The 19,603-nt window shown below is 36.8% G+C and overlaps 2 protein-coding genes across 19 annotated transcripts in view; one reads left to right on the top strand and one right to left on the bottom strand.

Annotated features, from left to right (window-relative positions):
- Positions 1 to 18,689, top strand: part of LOC106173882 (SWI/SNF-related matrix-associated actin-dependent regulator of chromatin subfamily D member 1) — a 54,065-nt gene extending 35,376 nt beyond the window's left edge. For 17 of the 18 annotated variants that reach the window (XM_087013965.1, XM_087013968.1, XM_087013967.1 and 14 more), the window contains 11 exons: positions 9,717 to 9,836; positions 10,433 to 10,549; positions 10,903 to 11,004; positions 12,554 to 12,715; positions 13,245 to 13,342; positions 14,367 to 14,396; positions 15,706 to 15,763; positions 16,098 to 16,178; positions 16,697 to 16,819; positions 17,013 to 17,114; positions 17,648 to 18,689. In XM_087013965.1, coding sequence (XP_086870091.1) covers positions 9,717 to 9,836; positions 10,433 to 10,549; positions 10,903 to 11,004; positions 12,554 to 12,715; positions 13,245 to 13,342; positions 14,367 to 14,396; positions 15,706 to 15,763; positions 16,098 to 16,178; positions 16,697 to 16,819; positions 17,013 to 17,114; positions 17,648 to 17,701 — 1,047 coding nt within the window. In that variant the 3' untranslated portion in view covers positions 17,702 to 18,689. The remainder of the gene's footprint in view (positions 1 to 9,716; positions 9,837 to 10,432; positions 10,550 to 10,902; positions 11,005 to 12,553; positions 12,716 to 13,244; positions 13,343 to 14,366; positions 14,397 to 15,705; positions 15,764 to 16,097; positions 16,179 to 16,696; positions 16,820 to 17,012; positions 17,115 to 17,647) is intronic. The other variant, XM_087013972.1, reaches the window with a different exon arrangement.
- On the bottom strand, positions 595 to 7,293 carry LOC147761958 (uncharacterized). The gene is made up of 2 exons (XM_087013140.1): positions 4,914 to 7,293; positions 595 to 3,429 (listed from the first exon to the last, which is right to left on the bottom strand). Exons 1-2 carry the CDS (start codon positions 6,795 to 6,797, stop codon positions 1,576 to 1,578), a joined length of 3,738 nt encoding a protein of 1,245 aa, XP_086869266.1. The 5' UTR covers positions 6,798 to 7,293; the 3' UTR covers positions 595 to 1,575.
- Positions 18,690 to 19,603: the final 914 nt, after the last annotated feature.

Below are 19,603 nucleotides of genomic sequence, written 5' to 3' on the forward strand. Positions count from 1 at the left end.
CAGGCCCGGACCCATGTATCTTTTGCTCTCTCTTCATTCGCATGAGGTTTTGAGCCTGGTCCTTTCATGTAATCTTCAAGCAACTTATACCCCATCAATGGATTAATAATTAGTTTTGAAATAATTTACAACATATGTAGAAATTAACTTTTCCAAAAGTTAGTCCCATTTCCTGGAACCCGGGCCTCTGAGGCCCGGTCCCTTGATGATTTTACTTCCACATGGAATAAATAAGTCTATGTAACCTCAAATATCTTTGCTATCAAATGCTTTACACAAGCAATATCATGTGTGCTATGACTATCAGTATGGTCAATGAAATCTGCCTGTGAAAGATTCAAGACCTGGAGGAATTATTATTTATGAGTAATCAGTCACCTTGGTCACCTGATATGCAGATATCAGTTTAAATCTATCATTATTACATACCTGATAGACTGCGCTACCTTTGCGAAACTTTCCATTTTGAGGAAAAAAAAAGATTTTTCCGCATGTTCCATGTTCTGTAAGATGGGTCTATGAAGAAATGTTATCCTTTCAAAACAAATACTGTTTTAACAAAAAATAATAATAAAATTGAATCATCCTTTTAAATCACCCTGATGAGGTGCTTAATGCAAAAAAGAGATACAAGTCCACAATGACCAGATATCTTAAAAAACACCAAGCCGATCTTATGAAAAAAAAATGGCAATAACGTTGATATTATATAAACATATAAACATACAAAATTGGAATATTGCAATAGTTTATTTATTTAGAAAAAAAAAAAAGAAATTGATATTAAATTTTGCAGTTTTTGTTTCATTCTCCTTACTTAGCAGTTTCCAAAATTCTCTCATGTCTGTGCTCATTCAACTTCTCAATTTTTTCATCAGATCTGCTTGCTTGCTTACACCTCATCTTAAAGTTCCTTAGTTTTAGTTTTCTCAAAGGCCCTCTGGCATTTCCTGAACAGTTTGCTAGTTCTTAGACAGTCTTGTTAAAACCATTCCTGTTTTTGTGATTTTGATTTATTTGAGGGTTTCAAGCCAAGAGTCTCTTTTGCAGTGTTCAGTAAGATGGTTGCCACCTTATTAGATATATCAATAATAGTATCCTGTGTATGACTTACTTCATTTTCACTAAGGTAAGCATTAGGTTTTTTATCTCAATTTCATTAATATTTTCAGTATATACAGTGCCTTTATCATCCTGCCATATTTGGTTGAGAAGGGTTGGTAGAATCTTTAATTGCATCATTTTGGTAGGGGGTCAGTGGCTCATTTTTCTTCAAATTACATGATATTGGTTTGTGTATATATCAGAGTACAGTTTACTGTAGTCTAGTACCTGTATCTTCTCTATCAGACTCATAAAATGTACACTGCCTATTGTAAAGGCAATAACACTGACTATTTCTGTGGTGAATTCTCCCTCATCGAACCTTCCATTAGCAACAAAAAGTTTCAGTATGTGTTACTATTTGTTAGTATAGCTTTAATTTTCTGTAGATACATGGTCAACAGATGAACTGCATCAAAACATAAGTATAATTGTTCAATATATTTTATCAGAGTTCAGTATCAGCTGCATTTATTGTAAGTACTTAAATGTCTTAATTTGTCCCTCTGCCTCTGCTACCACAAGCTGGCCAGCAGGGTTGATGGCTAATGCTGCAGGATGCTTCAACCCATCATTTTTAGTAGCAATGTATCTGATAAGCTCTCCCTGTGGACTCAGTGCCACTATTCTGTGGTTATCACTGTCAGCAATGAGGATGTGACCATAGCTGTCTGTGCACACTCCACATGGTACAGCCAGCTGACCATCACCACTACCCTCTGTGCTGCCATACTGGCACAGCCAATCACCAGTAGGTGACAGCACATGTACACAGTGTTCATAATTGTCTGATATCACAATGTTATCATTCACACTGTTCACTGTGATGAACTCTGGGTTTTCACACATATTGAGTGGAATAGTGTTCAGGAGCTGTCCATTGTCTGCATGGAATGTGAAGATGGACCTCTTTTCCACGTCACAAACCATCACATGACCTTGTCTGTTCAGCGTAATACCCCGTGGATCCTTGAGGTGGCTCTGGCCCATGGTTGTCACCTGCTGACCTCTGGTGGAGTACACTTGGACACATCTGTCACCCCGTGATGTTATATACATGTGACCAGTTTGTGACACTGCCACATGAAATGGATTGTTTACTTTAATGTCAAACTTAAATTCTCCATTATGTGTGAACAATTTTGTTCTGTCATTCCCTCTCATTACCAAAAAATAATATGAATCCACAGCATATGTATATTGCTCATCAATGGCCAATCCAGTTACGAACATTCTTGCTTTGTCATCTTTCAGCTGAGCACTGAAGGCATGTACATACCTTGCCTTCCGTAAGAAAACAGGAGTATGCAGTGCAGAACTTGGGTTTGTTCCCTGTCCAGCTAATACAGATTGTGACTCTACTGTCACCTGTCCTAACATGGCTATCATTCTGGTCACAGATATCTTACCAGGGCTGTAGGATATCTGTGCTGGTGTGTCTGGAGTTGGTACAGGTGTTTTCTCCATTAATGCCAATCTTTCTATTAGAGGTTTTGCATGAACCATGACATCAGAGTCAGCGCCATTAGTGATAAGTTCCTGGGCAAAGTCACAGGCACTGTGCAAGGAGCCATGGTGAAGTTCAAGTATGTCCTTGTTGGCCTCATTCTGCTTCTTTCTGACATCATAAGCAGAATTCACTTCTGATATCAATATCGCTTCCCTCTGGTCAATTAAGTTGCGCATGCTCTGAGATTGTTTTTGGATGTTTTCGACAGTGGCTACCCTGATTTGAGAGTCCCTTGATTCACTGACTGTTTCCATGGCAACTGCCTCTTTAAACCTGTTGAATGTTTTCATGGTTTTCACAAGAGCAACTTTAATTTTATCTCTGTTGCCTTCTGCAACTTGCTGAACTGATGAAATACGATGCCCACTGTGTTCTGTTATTATACATTCACAACATATAACAGTATCGTCATCTTCACAGTAAAATTTCAATTCATTATTAGCATGTATCTCACAACTGATGGTCATCAGTGCAATGCCCTGTGTCACACTTTTAACATCAGTTTCTTCACTTGGAGATGATACTTCCTGCTTCTGTCTCTGACTCAGAAGCTCTTTTGTTGTGTGAACACGGAAATCTTTTTTCAGTTTCACAAGTCCCTCTCTAGTGAAATGTATCTCTTCTCTACAAAGGGGGCACTGAAATGTCCTGTCTTGATTTGTGGTCCGTGTAGCATGGTCAGATATACAACCATAGCAAAATGTATGGTAGCAAGGCAGCACACGGGGATCCTCATACTCTTCCAGACAGATGCTACATGTCAAAAGTTTATCTGTGAAAGCTGCTGCTGGGGCTTCTGCCATTTCTGAATGTCTTTTTTAATGGTACAAGTTATATAGAAAAGTTATTGATTGAATCACTCAGTCAAAGGGTTTCAATTCCCTATTTACTTCCTTGCACTGATAACACTTATTAATAACACGTATGACTTGGCCTACCCAGTGACTGGCCTATTGTCAAGATGATTTCAATGCAATCCCTAAAAAGTGCCTTTTTTTCTTCTTGTCCCTTATAGAACTGCTCAAGGTAGAGGAAAATATGCCGTCTGTTTATGACCTGACGCTGACCTGACCATAGCAACTGTCAGGTCAATATGAGCACCCATTGTGTATTGACTGGTGATCGATCAAGTCGTATTGTATTAACTCTTAAGCTCAGGTTATAGAAATAGAGCCATCGATCAGATATAATTATGTATTTTTGTTCTTGGTTTGTGTGAAATAAATCTCCCCGGTTATCATGGCCTTTTTGATGAAAGTTTTCCTATCTATAATTATGCATTATAAACTTAAATTGCATGTTTTTAATGTGATACATGCAATATGCAATGCAATGTACTGTATTTACTATCCTTTTTTGATCTACTAGGCAGAGAAATATAATTTACGGTTTATTTCTTAAGCTGACCTGGCAAAGAGAAGATTGAAAGGAATAATGCAGCTTGATGTTTCATGACACAGTAGTATTATGTTTCCACTAAGCTCAGGTTAAAGAAATAAGTTCAACAAAGCATGTACATTTGATTTCTGTTTGTGTCTATTTTTGACTGCAGTATCAACTTCTATCAATCGCATGAAATTATTCCCCAATTCAACACAACTTTTAATCAGCATTTAACTGTTTTCAGACTATTTGATAATAAAATATTAATTATTATAAAATTGGATTGATTTTTTACATGTGAAAAAAAAAATTTTAAAGGCCTCATTTGGTGTAATATGTGGGAAGCATAACTATAATACTGAGAATGCACATGCAAAAATGAAACAAAATAAGTTCTATAAAAAAAAAAAAAAAAAAAAAAAAAACATCATTGCAACCTGTGTTTCATACAACAAGAGATTCATGGTATAAGTTGTTTTGTAAAAACTTGCACCATGTCTGTAAGATGAGTCTGAAAAAAATATTGAATTTTCCTTTCAAAAGAAATATAATTTTAACCAAAGAAAATTTAATAATAAAAAATAAATAAAACGAATAAAATAAAAAAAAATAGATGCATCATTTTGAACCAACTTGTAGTAATGTACCAGTTTTTCTTATAGTCCATGTGACAGCTTTGATGCCTTGTTTTAAAGATTGTATCAGTTTCAGTATGGATACATGTATAATTGTAAACAGTATTATGATATATTAAATTGAATAAAGTTTTTCCTCCACTCTGCTATAACAGCTGTCCATGACACAAACTACACCTCACGTTCTGGTTTCTACAACCCATCCTCATTATCGGTGATAACACAAAGTTTGAACAGCAGTTAGATATATTTTCACCATTGTACAAAGTGATCAGTATTTACTGTAAGTACTGAAATGTCTTAACCTTGCCCCACTGTTCTGCTACCACCAGTTGGCTGCCAGGGTTGATGGCTAACGCTGTTGGACGCTTCAACCCATCAGACTGAGTGGCAATGTATCTGATAAACTGTCCCTGTGGACTCAGTGCCACTACCCTGTGGTTAAGAAAATCAGCAACGAAGATGTGACCGTAGCTGTCTGTACACACTCCATGTGGTTCCCTTAGCTGACCAACACCACTGCCTCGTGTGCCATACTGGTACAGCTGATCACCACTAGGTGACAGCACATGTACACAGTGGTTATCCCGATCTGATATCACAATGTTATCATTCAAACCGTTCACTGCGATGTGCATTGGGCCTGCACACATACTGAGTGGAATAGTGTTCATGAACTGTCCACTGTCTGCATGGAATGTGAAGATGGCTTTCTTTTCCATGTCACAAACCATCACATGACCCTGTCTGTTCACTGTAATGCCACATGGCTTCTCCTGGCCCATGGTTGTCACCTGCTGACCTTTGGTGGAGAAGACTTTCACACATTTGTCAGCCCATGATGTGATATACAGGCGACCAGTCTGGGACACGGCCACATCAAACGGTCTGTTAGGTTTAATGTCAAATTTAAACTCGCCAGTAGGCGTGAATGTTTTTGTTCTTTCATCTCCATTATCCACAACAAACACTTTCTCTCCATCTGTGGCTAGCCCGGATATGTACATTACTCTATCATCTTTCAGCTTAGCATTGAAAGAATTTACACATTTTGCATTCTCCAAGAAATCAGGAGAGCAGGGTGCTGATGTTGGAATTGTTCCCTGTCCAGCTAATGGAGGTTGTGTCTGTACTGTCACCTGTCCAAACATGGCTTCCAGTCCGGGAGAATGTGGTGGAGACCTTGGATACGTTCCGGCCAATGGAGTTTGTGGCTGCACCGCCACCTGCCCTAACATGGCTTCCAGTCCTTCAGCAAATATCTCACCAGGACTGTAGGATATTTGTGCTGGTGTGTCTGGAGTTGGGAGATGGGTTTGCTCCATTATTTTCAATCTGTCTCTCAAAGCTTTTGCATGAACCATGATATCAGAGTCAGTGCCATTTGTAACCAGTTGTTGGGCAAAGTCACAGGCACCTTGCAAGGAGCCATGGTGGAGTTCAAGAATGTCCTTGTTTGCCTCATTCTGCTTCTTTCTGACGTCGTAAGCGGCATTCACTTCAGATATCAGTATTTCTTTTCTCTCATTAAGCAGCAGAACAATTTGCTGCGCTTGGTTTTCAATCTCATTGATAATGACTTCCCTGATACGAGAGTCCTCTATTTTATTGGCTGTTTCCTTGGCAACTGCAGCTTTAAACCTGTTTGTAGTCTTCATGGTTTTAGCTAAATCGCCTTGGAGGTTTTCTCTGTTGATTTCTGCAACTTTGTCAACTGATGAAATGCGATGTCCACTATGTTCTGTTACTATACACTGGCCACATATAACAGTATCGTCATCTTCACAATAGTATTTTACTTCTTTATTAGGATGTTTCCCGCAACGGGTGGTCGTCTTTGCAATGACCTGTGTCACTGCTGCTGCATTGGTCTGTTCCTCTTCTAATGCCGGTTTGTCTACTTGCTGCTGGGTTATGACATCCTTGGCCTTGCCAAAGACCAAGTTCTTTTTCAGTTGATTTAGTCCACCAGCTGGAATCTGGGTCTCTTCTCTACAAATTGGACAAGTAAATGTCTGGTTTGGAGTAAGAGATCTTTGGGCATAGTCAGATATACAACCATAGCAAAATGTATGGTAGCAAGGCAGCACACGGGGATCCTTATACTCTCCCAGACAGATGCTACATGTCAATGTATTCTCTTTGATATTTGCTGCTTGTGCCATATCTGATTGTCTCTTTGTTAGTTTACAAGGTGTAGAAAGCTGGTTGTGGTGCCTTTGGGATTGAATCACTCAATTTTAAGAAGTGTCAACGAAATATTATTTTCCTATTTTTATCCTGGCGCTGCAGCTTTGATGACACTAATACCTCAGTGTTTACTTTAACTGGCTTACTGTCATGTCAGTTTTTTCTCTCAAATCACTTTAGATTTGTGCATTCCCTGAAATATGTGTCCTGTTTCTCCTTCTCTCTTTTACAACTGCTCCAAAGTAGAGAAAACTATTGCGTCTGTTTATAACCTGACGCTGACCTAACCCAAGCATCTGCTGGGTTACGACTCAGTTTATGTTGTCAGGTGGGGCAGATGTATGAAGCTTACTCTTAAGCTTATTTTTTACAAATGGAGCCAATTATGTTTGGCTTTGTTTGAAAGAGACCTCTCCAGTATAAGTGGCTGACACTAGTATTTAATAAAGGGCGCTTTTGAAAAAAGTTTCTTTATTTTTGTTTTGTTATTGTTACACATAATACCTGTTTTATGCAGTTTGTAATAAGTTAATTGTCTATTTCATAAGCTGACCTCACTGTGGCAAAGAGCAGACTGAAATAATAATGAAGTCTCTTGTTTGGCGACACAGATGTATTGTGTTTCCTCTAAGCTCGGGTTAAAGAAATAAGTTCAACAAAGCGTGTACATATGATTTCTGTTCTGCTATATGTGAAAGAAAGAACCCAGTATGCCCCTGTTCAGGTGACAGGTGCTTCCTGTGTGACTTTATATATGGAAATATTATAGGGAACACTGTGTACCTTGCAATACCAGAAAGACTTAAAAGGAGGCAGTTGCCCATTTCAATTTTGTATCACGCTATGTGAGCTTTTTGTTATTTATCTACATGTAGTTTATCCATCCTTATTATACCAGTAGGCTTACTTTATGCGGTTGAGGTGCTGTGATCTGCTGTGATTTGTCTCTGGATGAGTTGATATGGCATGACCTAGCCCTCTCTATCTCCATATACTCTATTACCACCGAAAAGCAGGTTAGGTTTTTTTTTCTTTTTTGTATTCAGATTTTGATTATATTTTCACTAATGATTTGATTTCCGAGAGGATACAAGTTACCACTGAGACACAAGTAGCGATAATATTAGGTCTTTGACATATTATTTTCAAGCTGTGGCATGACCACTTCCAGTTATGCTAAGTAAATTGACCAAAATCTAAACAATGGAAGACATTGGTTGGTGACCTAATCAGTGTATAGAAAGAAAACTGATCAGCTGTAAAGTGACCTGACCTCTTACACATGTAGGAGATCTGGGCTCTGAGGGTTTTTCTAGTTTAAATTATTTATATTCTTATAAATTTGTTCTATTTTTCTTTCAGTAGCGGCTTATCTCCATCTACAACATTTGTCTGTTTATAGTTAACTAGGTTTCACCTGTGTATGTTAATTGAATTAGTTTTTTCATTGTTATGTGTCTGTTCATTTGTTAGCTTTGTTGTCTACACACACTGGACAAAAGAAGTGTCACCCCATAACTCAGAGTAATAAAAGTAGGCAGATCTTGGGTACTTATAATGCCTGGTCTACTTATAATGTGACTAATGCGTATAAAACGCTATACCATTGAATTGTATTGTTGGTCTTGTACATGTACAGCAAATGTTATTCCTGTCTTCCTCCAATATGGCAAGATACAGGCAATTATCTAACGGTTATAGGTGCAAGTTATTAACCTGAAGAGGCGGAATATAAGCATTGTCAGAATATCGATACAATTGAATTGTTCAGTCAGAACCGTGCAGAGGGTCTGGTCTCGGTATAGAAACACTGGATCAAGAGACAAATTGCCTCTGATGGGTCGTCCAAGAAAAAATACTGGCCGTGAAGACCGACGACTGATTTTGATGTCCAGGTTGTCAAAGTTCGACACTGCTTGTCAGTTGACAACACAGTGGAACAATTTCACACATAAGAATGTGTCTGTAAAAATTGCTAGGCGTCGGTTACATGCTCAGAGAGTGTACAGCAGGGTGGCAAGACTGAAACCTCTTATATCGTTACAAAACATGCAACGTAGAGTATACTAGGGTCTACAGGATCTGGAACTGGACAGTTCATGACAATTGGTCCTATATATTTTACTGATGAGTGTCGCTTTGGTCTGACCTCTGATGACAGGCAGGTACTATGCTGGCAAACTGCTGGTAAAGCATTTGAACCACATGCACTGAATTTTTGAACCCGGAGCAGCATATTCATCATGGTGTGGGGCTGCATCAGCATCCATGGCTTGGGCGAATCGATAGTGGTTAATGGAAACATGAATCACTAGAAACATATCGATGTTTTGGAGTCAGGCTTGCTACCATCTATTACTAACATGTTTGGTGACAGGAATTATCCATTTGTTCACCAGGATGACAATGCTCCTTGTCACAGGCCCAGAGCAGTTGATTATTGGTTTGACCAACAGGACATTCACAGGGTGATATGGTCTGCCCAGAGTCCGGATGCAAACATAATAGAAAATGTGTGGAATAATATGTCAAAACTTTTTACAAATGCCCGTCTAACCAGCAGAGAAACTCTTATACTCAGTGTTTCATGCTTGGGCCAGCATAAGCCCTGAACGCATCAGACAATTATATGAAACCTTGCTTCGTAGACTGGCACCTATTATTAGGTCACGTGGCTATGCCACTAAGTACTAATTTTGGACTTGAAACTGCATATTTTGGTAGAATGTATATTTTGTTCTCATTTTGTGATTTTTTGTGAAATTTGATGTTAATAAAATGATACCAGGAGCATATCATTCCACAGTCATTTATCTCCCCCATAGTATTGGCTCAGTAGGGGTGACACTTCTTTTGTCCAGTGTGTGTAGTTGGGTTTTATTCTGTTCTTCCAGCAAAAGCGTAAGCTGCGTATCTTCATCTCCAACACATTCTACCCTTCTAAAGTTGAAGAGGAGGGTGAAGAGACGATACCTTCCTGGGAGCTCAGGATAGAGGGACGGCTGCTTGAGGATGTAAGTACTCTGTTTATATTGACCAGTGGTGGGTCCTGACACACACCCCACCTCCCCCTTCAATTTCTGGGAAAAAAATTACGCCAATGGCCCCCTCTTGAAATTAGAATTTTGACTGGATGAATCATAGTTTTAAACAGTAACAAAAGGCACTGCTTGCCCACTAAAAAAACAAAATTTTCCAGGGGCCCTTTAGCAGGTCTGAAACCCCCTGGGGTGTGAGCTTTGTATCCGTGGACCCCCTTCAAATAATTTAGAAAGTGCAATAGATATAGATTTAATGAGAAAGAAGCTAAGGAAAGAGAGAGCTATGTGAGGAATAAAATTGATATAGTTGATTTATTCTGTTTAGAAATTATTTACTTCTCCTCTTTTTTATATAATATATAATATCAAGTTTTTAAATTTATTTTTTATTTCTTTAATAACAGTGAGACACTTACTGCAACAGCATTTGTGAACATTATTTATTTATTAATTTGTTTATTTATTTATAATTCCAAAGTATCTGTTCTTCTGTTAATTTTATAATCTCAAAAAAATATGATACTTTCATTTTTCAAAGAATTCAAAGGTCAGTTATTGTTTTTCTCTAGAGTATTTCCAAGACTACCAACCCTCCTCAAGCCAAGAGGAAGTTCTCCACTTTCTTCAAAAGTTTGGTGATAGAGCTGGACAAAGATTTGTATGGTCCAGATAATCATTTGGTAGAGGTAGGTATTGTATAGTGTCCTAATGAATTTTAAGGAAGTATTTATTTTTGTCATTTGTTGTTTATTTTATGTTGTGGAGAGAACATTAATATTAAAAATGTGTATATACAAAGGGGAGCTCTTGCACATTTTCTGGCCTTGGTCAGTGTCACATTGGCAGCCTAGCTCAGATGATTTCTATTACCTCAGCTGTACAAATCAGGCTTGGGTTTTCTCTGGGGAATTACGTAACTTGGTGATTTTTAAATCAGTTCTGAATACATCACCTCAAAGCAAATATTAAAATATTTAAAAATTAAAAAATAAAAAACATGCTCAAGTCTAATGAATCGATTGTCATAATGTTATTTTAGTGGCATAGGACCCCCACCACTAATGAGACTGATGGTTTCCAAGTGAAGAGAACTGGAGACAAGAATGTCAAGTGCACGGTGCTCCTAATGCTGGATTACCAGGTATGTTTTGTATAAGTATTAGTCATTTGAGACCTTTCACCAGGTTAATGGACTGGACACCTGGGCCCGGTTGCACCAACAGGGCGTAAATTTACTCGGCTACGACTGTCGTAAACCGCAACGCCTGGCGTCCGTGCGCCAGCCAGGTTTACTCTCCCTGCTTACGTCCGTTGCACCAAGACAAAAACTGATCGTCGCAACTACGCCCGTGTAACGCTCCGTTGCGTCACTGGCCAACAATACGTGAATGGTATAATTGGGCAAATGAGGAGTTCTCAGCTACAGTCATAATGGAATGATGACATAAATAAACACAAAAGCAGCATTTCAGTGACGGAGAAATTCATAAGCTACATTATTCCATTTAGATTTAGAAATAAGAACGTTAAAATACGTTAACTTTGCTGTTGCCTTGGATATATAGCAATAAAATCGTAAATATATCGAATCAAAATATTATTATAGTAGGCTATGTATGGTATTATAGTATGCTGTTGTAAATGAGAAAAACGCGTTGGAGGCAGTACGTATTTCTATTAATGGATTTGAACACCTTCACATTTGTTATCGAAACTTTTGAGTCTGAAAATAATGCAAAAAAGCCAGCATTGCTTTCTTTTTATAATTTTACAACAGTGCCGACAATTTCATGACCTTTTTTTTATCTAAGGTTACACCGTGAGGTATCATTTAATTCAATCCAGCTTACATCTTGGAGATTGAGAAATACAAGAGACCTAATACATATTATATGAGCTCAAAATGTTGATATTTTAAGCTTTCGTCTCTATGTTTATATAGTAAAATATGAATGATATAAAATGTATATATAATTAGTTTTTTTTAAAAACCAAACTATACAGACGGAAGTTTTGCGTAAGAAACAAACAAATAACAATCCACATAATCTACGTTAACTACGATAATTGTCATCAAACTCTCTCTGTGCCAGCCTAGCCATAGTGCAAAACGAGCTACGACCGACTTACTCCACCTAGCTAGCAGGCGTAAATTTACGACTAAGTTAAGACCGACGTAAACACTATTCCAGTTTGGTGCAACTGGCTTTTCTCGGGCGTAGCATTTTGCGCCCGGTTTACGCCGGCGCAACTGCTACGCCTCACTTACGACCGGTTGGTGCAACCGGGCCCAGATCTGTTGCCAATTGGCTACAAGTATGAAAATCAGTCTTCATTTGTAATATAAAAATCTGAACTCTAAATTTAAAAACATACATATAAAAAAAACAAACAGAAAGGAACCCTTGACCACACACGCACACTGCACTAGTTAATATCATATAATATAGATATATATTGTTATTATTTCAGCCCATGCAGTTTAAGTTAGACCCCAGACTAGCCAGACTATTAGGTGTCCACACACAAACAAGACCAGTTATTATCATATAATATAGATATATATTGTTATCATTTCAGCCCATGCAGTTTAAGTTAGACCCCAGACTAGCCAGACTATTAGGTGTCCACACACAAACAAGACCAGTTATTATCATATAATATAGATATATATATTGTTATTATTTCAGCCCATGCAGTTTAAGTTAGACCCCAGACTAGCCAGACTATTGGGTGTCCACACACAGACAAGACCAGTTATCATCAATGCTCTGTGGCAGTATATTAAGACACACAAACTGCAGGACAAACATGAGAGAGAATACATTAACTGTGACAAATATCTGCACCAGGTACTGTACATGTGCGTGTGTGTGTGTGTGTTTCTGAGAGAGAGAGAGAGATGAGAAAGAGTATATTAACTGTGACAAGTATCTGCATCAGGTAATGTACATGTGTGTGTGTGTGTGCGTGAGAGAGAGTACATTAACTGTGACAAATATCTGCACCCAGTACTGTGCATGTGTGTGTGTGTGAGAGAGAGAGAAAGTACATTAACTGTGACAATTATCTGCACCAGGTACAGTACGTGCATGATCGTGCATGGGCATGCATGTTTGTGTATATATGGGTGTAAGCATGTGTGCCATCATTAATGTGTGTATCTGTGTAACAAAATGGTTGTCAGAGAGAAAAAAAGAGCATTTGTTTAATTTAGCAATTAAGTACTGAATGAATTTAATTTGACTTTTTTTTCCTTAGAAGAAAAATGCACTCAGCACTACTTCATTGATCTGTCAAAGTGAATTTCTGAATAATTTGCTGTAATTTTTTCTCCTTTTGACTCAGACAAAATTTTTATTTCCATGTGAACTTTTCCAGATCTTTCAGTGTCAGAGGATGAAGTTTTCAGAGATACCCCAGAGACTGCACGCCCTGCTCATGCCTCCTGACCCTATTGTTATCAACCATGTGATTCTGTAAGTATCTAGGTCAGATTCTAATTAGGTCATATTCTAATTAGGTCATCAGTAACTAGGTCATCTTCTAATTAGGTCATCAGTAACTAGGTCACATGTCTTAGGCATCAAATTAGGTCACATATCAAAGGCAATGCCATTGATTAAGATTGTCAATTTCAGTTTGACATTTTTCATTTGCATTATTTTTTATGCATTGTTTAATGCCAAAACAGTTGTTTGGATGGCAATGATAACTGCCCATATTGTTTTCTATTGTATTTAAGTGCTTCCCTATATCAAAATTGCATATATACCTACAAAGCTTTGTTTATTCTGTAGGTTGATAAGAAAAATACTTAAAAGCTTCATTAGTATATACTGGCAATTATTATAATAATATTTATAAAACAAGCTCTTAATTTATAGAAAATGCAATGTCCATAACTGTATTGTACCCACTGTAAAATGCAGCTTTTATATTCAGTTGCTGCTTTTATTGCTTCACTAACAATTTCAGTTTTGTCAGTATTTCGGTGACTGTTAAATATCAGTCTTATTAAGAGTTGCCATAGTTACATAGCTGTAATAATAGTCACCAGTTAAATAGTTGGATAATTTTCTTTTGATAAAAATACCGTTCATTTGTGTATAAATTTATTTTTTATTCAAGCTGTGCTATATTTCAGTGTCTCCCTTCATTGTGGTAGTTCTTTAAAGGTCTTTTTCACAAGTGTTCTTGATTGTGATTTATTGTGATTTAATTGAACAGCATTTCCCCAAAAATACAAGCAAAGCAATTTTAATAAGAAAAAAGAAGACTTGTGTTTGGCTCCATTAAAATAAAACAAACTTAAAAAAAAAAACAGAATTTATGTCATTAGATTTCACACTATCATGTCAGTGGTTGGAAAGTGGACCCCCCTTACACCAAGTTTTATCATACCACAGAATGTGATATAAAGCTCCTTAATGTGCCCCAATTTGGATTATATTGTAATAACAGGCGTCAATGTTTGAGAATGTGTTTTCCGTTTCCTTCTAGCCTCCACTCCCCAGCTTCAGGCAGTACCAAGTAAGTGGTGGCAAACCTTAGCACGCACAGGTGGCCATTTTGGGTTCAAATTTCTAAATTTCTTATATTGTTCAGTGGCAGTTTTACTGTTATTTGAAACTTTGTCTTTAAATATCTTTTATCACCCATTTTATCACCATCTTATCTGGGCATTTTAAGCCTTGATGGCAGATTTGGGTCATTAAACAGCTAAAAATTTGAGAAAATTAAAATTATGTTTTAAAAATTAAATTATGTTTTACAAGTTTCAAATTTTGATTTGGTGTCATAAATATTTTAGTCCTGTAAAGTGATTGAGTCAGAAAACTGACTGTATTAAAACCAAAATTGTTACCTGTGCCTTTTATAGACTTCAGTTTTATTTAGTCTTTTTGCAGTGCTCAAATTCAAGGAGTTTGATTTTTATCTTTTAATGGATTTTGGGAACATTTTGATAAGATTTATACACTTATAATTTTATTTTTAAATCTGTTTTAATGAGAAGTCAGTGTGAAGTGTGTCTTTTTTCTTTTTTTTTTTTTTTTTAATTACTGAATTTTTGTAAAATACCATTTTAGTTAAGAAAAACAAAATGTGTTAATACAATGATGGCAGTATGTGTTAACAACAGCAGTTGTCGCTCATTGTTTAGCTTTCCTTGTCATGAAATTAACCTATTACTTTTGCTTGCTTTGCATTAATTCATTTTATTTGCCCATTTATAACTCACACTAGCTTGTTTGATACTTACTAAATTCTTTAAGTTTTGCACTTCCTAGCTATGCATGGAAATTTCATGTACTCCAATATTTGCTGGTCATGTATGTTTTCAATTTCTGATGCTTAGATTAAGAAATAGTTTTTGAAAGAATTTGATATTCTAGTATCTTGGTCACACTATTTTCTGTGGTTTTTGCATGGTTTTGTCTCCACTCTTTATATAATTGGGATCATTTCAAAATATTGTTTGAATATAACCAGGAATTTATTTATTAATATGTGTGTCTATTTGGTAGATATGTATTAACTGTGCTGTACTTTAGATCTGACATTTTAGATTATTTTTCAACTCTGACATTTTAGACTATTTTTCAACCTTTCCTAAATTTTAGTGATTGTCTCCTTTGACAAAACTAATTATTAAAAAAAAAATAAAACAGTGAAAATTCTCCATGCTGTCCCCAACCTAGCCACCCTGATTGCAATAGAACATACTGGGAGGGATAGTACTTAAGTATAGAGCACATTATGCTTTTCCATTTTTCTGTTTCTACGTGGATAATTATTTAAATCTCTATTACTATCATGTGTTTATATTGTGATATTTCAGAGTGGAAGGTCCAGATGCTGCCAAGAAAACAGCCTGTTATGATATTGATGTGGAGGTGGTGAGTACTTGGACAGTTTTATCTTCATATGAAAAATATGCATAAATATTAGTTTACCAGTGTAAAATTTGTTCAGTCTAAGATCTCACATGGACTAGTTCACCACTGAAAGCTGTCAGTGATTTTTGCTCGCATTGTGGTATTTTAACGTGTTTGTTCAAGGGAGTGAGTACCTTACCTGATGTTAAACCTTAATGCTCCTCCTCCCACTTGTTACTCCTGGGGTGGCATTTGTGATATGGTCCTATTTGTCTTTGTCGTTTAGATAGAAAATTCCTCTATTAGCAAGCTAGGTAATGTGTGGATGAAATAAAAAAAGTGCTATCTGTTTCAGGATGACACCCTGAAGGAACAGATGCAGTCCTTCTTGCTCTCCTCTCAGAGCCAACAAGAAATACAACAACTCAATGATAAGGTAGGCAGAGGCTTGTGTATTGTTCCTCTATACATCTTTTATATAATCACAATGCTGTGACTTCAATTTCTTGCTATTTCTGTAGACAACATTGGTAGTTTCTTCAAGCTACAGCTAAAATTCAAATAGATGTTATCTCCACTCCAATGTTTCACTGTCTAACTAAAGAAACCATCATCGTGAGGGGAACGAGGCTGATGGTGTTATAAAAAGTGTCTTTCTGACCAAGTAGAGAAGAATAGAAAACTGCCATTATGCTCCCCCCCTCCCTTTCCATCTGTGTCAAACTTTTGCATCAATAATCAAAGGCATTTTGGGGGGCATTGATTGTTACAAAGTTCTTGAAATCTCATACTGAAATTTAGTATGGGACTCTGTGGGAATCAGATATGACTCTATGGTACCATTTATGAGACTCTCCTAGGACATTCTATCTGCAGTAATCATAATGGACTCTTTATTGGACTCATTCTATTGGACTTCTATGGTGTATTTAGTAAAGTGTCTCGTCATTTCAGATCCATGAGACTGTAGAAACCATCAACCAGCTGAAAACCAACAGAGAGTTCCTACTCAGCTTTGCCAAGGATCCACAGGAGTTTATAAACAACTGGCTGGTCTCCCAGACCCGAGATCTGAAGGTAATTTATCCTGTATCACACGGTGTGTGTGTGTGTGCATGCATGTATGTGCACGCAGAGTGTTACATTTCTCAACCTATAGATGATATAACTACTCTTCATGAAGTCATCAGTGTATGTTTGTGTATATTCATGATGCTATACTTAAATGTATGACACCGTTTGTTAATGTATGCGTGCGTGTATGTTCCAGACAATGACAGATGTGGCAGGTAACCCAGAGGAGGAGAGACACACCAATTACTACTACCAACCCTGGGCACAGGAGGCCGTCTGTAGATACTTTTATGGCAAGGTGAGTGCTTGGTGACATGGCCCAATACTTAAGGTGTTTGATTGAGTGCATTCCCAGATATTTAGATCGATCCATCCATTTCGACCTAACTCCCTGGGGGTTCACGCTAAATTGCTGTCAGCCGAGCGCGCACATCAGTTAATTACCCCTTACATATTTTATGAGATGGGACAGACATTTAAGCCGGCTAAGCTGACAGTAATCTAGTGAGACCCCACACACAGATAGATCAATCTAAAATCTGTGGGAATGGGGTCATAACCTATGGCAAGTTGAGTGGGCTCTTACTCTGCCAATCCCTCAAGCATGCGCCTAATAATGTACACACAATATATTTAATTGTACATAGTGATGGTGAAATACTTACTGTCCATGTATTATATCAGTTTGTAACACTATTACTGAATTTGTATGTGTTTTATGGTAGTGCAGCTATCTTTTTACTTTTTGAATTGAGGTAGTCTATTTATTATTATTTTTTTTAGTTTTGCCAGGGTCAAGTTGAGCTAAATATTTTATCCAATGTTTTTCAGGTACAGCAAAGAAGAATAGAACTTGAGCAAGCTTTGAGTATCAGAAACACCTAACACAGAAAGCACATGTTCATTGACTGTTGCCTGTTGAAGTAATTCTACCCAGTATCTATGACGTATAGAATTCTCCAGGCAAGGCTTATATTGTATATACTGATCTGGATACTTGGATATATTGACTTGGATACATGGATGTCCTAACCTGGATACATGGATATATTGACATGGATAGATGGATATCCTAACCTGGATAGATGGATATTCTGACATGGATATATAATAGCTTGGATACATTGACTTGGATACCTTGATATCCTAACCTAGATATATGGATATCCTGACATGGATATAAAATGGCTTGGATACATGGATATCCTGACCTGGATACATAGAAATATGGATATTGACAGTCACTATTTTTTTAAACAAGTCCAATATTGGGACTTGCAGTGTATTTCATAGTATGAAAGCTGATGCTCATTACTGACAAAAACCTTTTACTTCAAATTGAACGAATTTTTGTGAGACCAAAACTGAATTTGAATTAAATGTAATATCAGTGTAAAAGTTATTTATAAATGTGGTTATTTGTAGCCTACAGTTTTTGTGACCCCCCCTCCCCCCTGGTTACCCACCCCCATAGTGACCCTCTCCCCTAAGTGACCTTCATAGGGGACATAGTCTTGCGGTCGATAAACCACTGGATTCACTATTTTTTGTACCAAAATTGATCAATTTTACTGCCTTAATTTTACTTATCATTTATTTTCAGTCTATTTGAAGAATTTTTGTGACACTTCACTTCACTCAGTGACAATATGTATAGTTGTTTCCTTATTCAAACACTGGCTGTAGTGGTTGGTATATTTTTCTGTGTAAACAGTGGTTGTTTTATACTTATTCTATAAATCCTGCCATTGCAGAAGATTAAACTTATGAAAAGTGGAATTCTAATTTCTTCATATATAATTTCAATATTCATAGTAAAATGTTGTCATATTATGTCACATCAACAGTAGATCAAATAAAAATGTGAAAATTAGCAATTTTTTGTCTGTTGTATAAATTTATTGCAATATTGCAATAAATTGACAGAATGTTTTACTTCTATGTTTATAAATGTTTGGTGGATTTAATTTAAGAAAAATTTATTGAAAGGCTAACAATTGCAATTGAATGTACTTTTTTGGGGAAATGACTTTTTCATTTAGGAGGATTGTGAACTTTTTTACAGCTCGATTTTGAGTATTTCTGACTTCTAGTAACAAAGAGCAAAGTAGGTGGAAGATTTGCATGAGAAAAATACTTTAACATGAGCCAATTGTGTTCCTTTTAAGTTTGCTGAAATTAGTTAATATTTCAAATTTTTATGTCCAAAAACGAGCAGTGAATTCTCACTTTTCCTTCACTCCATAATTTTCTCTCAGAACTCTGGTATGTTCATATATTTTATTTTTAAACATGTATATAGATTGTAAGCATGGCATTGTGTATTATAGAAGAGAGCAAGCTTGGTTTTTATTTCTTGTAACAGAAAGCGGTTTTGCAGTACAGAGGCAGATTTGGGGGGATCAGGTTTTCTGAAAAAAATATTACACCAATGGTCCCCTCTTGAAATTAGAATTTTGACCTGTTGAATAATAGTTCTAAACCGTGCCAAATGGCAGCGTTCCCCCTCTTTCTTTTTTTTTTTTTTTTTTCAGTGCCTTAAGCAGGCCACACAAAAAAATCCAAAATGGATAGGTCTAGAGCAAGAGCGAACTATACAAAAATACAAAACCAAAACACCACACAAAACTTATCTTTGGGCCATCATATATAAATACATTCAGTAATGTGCCATGAATTTCGAACGGCTCTTAAATTTCAAACGAACCTAAAATCGGCCGTCTGGAGTTTTTTTTATGGACCATGAATTTCGACCAGTAAGCAATTTTGTGCGATCTTGTCACACGA

This window comes from Lingula anatina, chromosome 5, assembly GCF_051362555.1.
Source record: "Lingula anatina isolate TDL-2025a chromosome 5, LinAna3.0, whole genome shotgun sequence".
NCBI lineage: Eukaryota > Metazoa > Brachiopoda > Lingulata > Lingulida > Lingulidae > Lingula > Lingula anatina.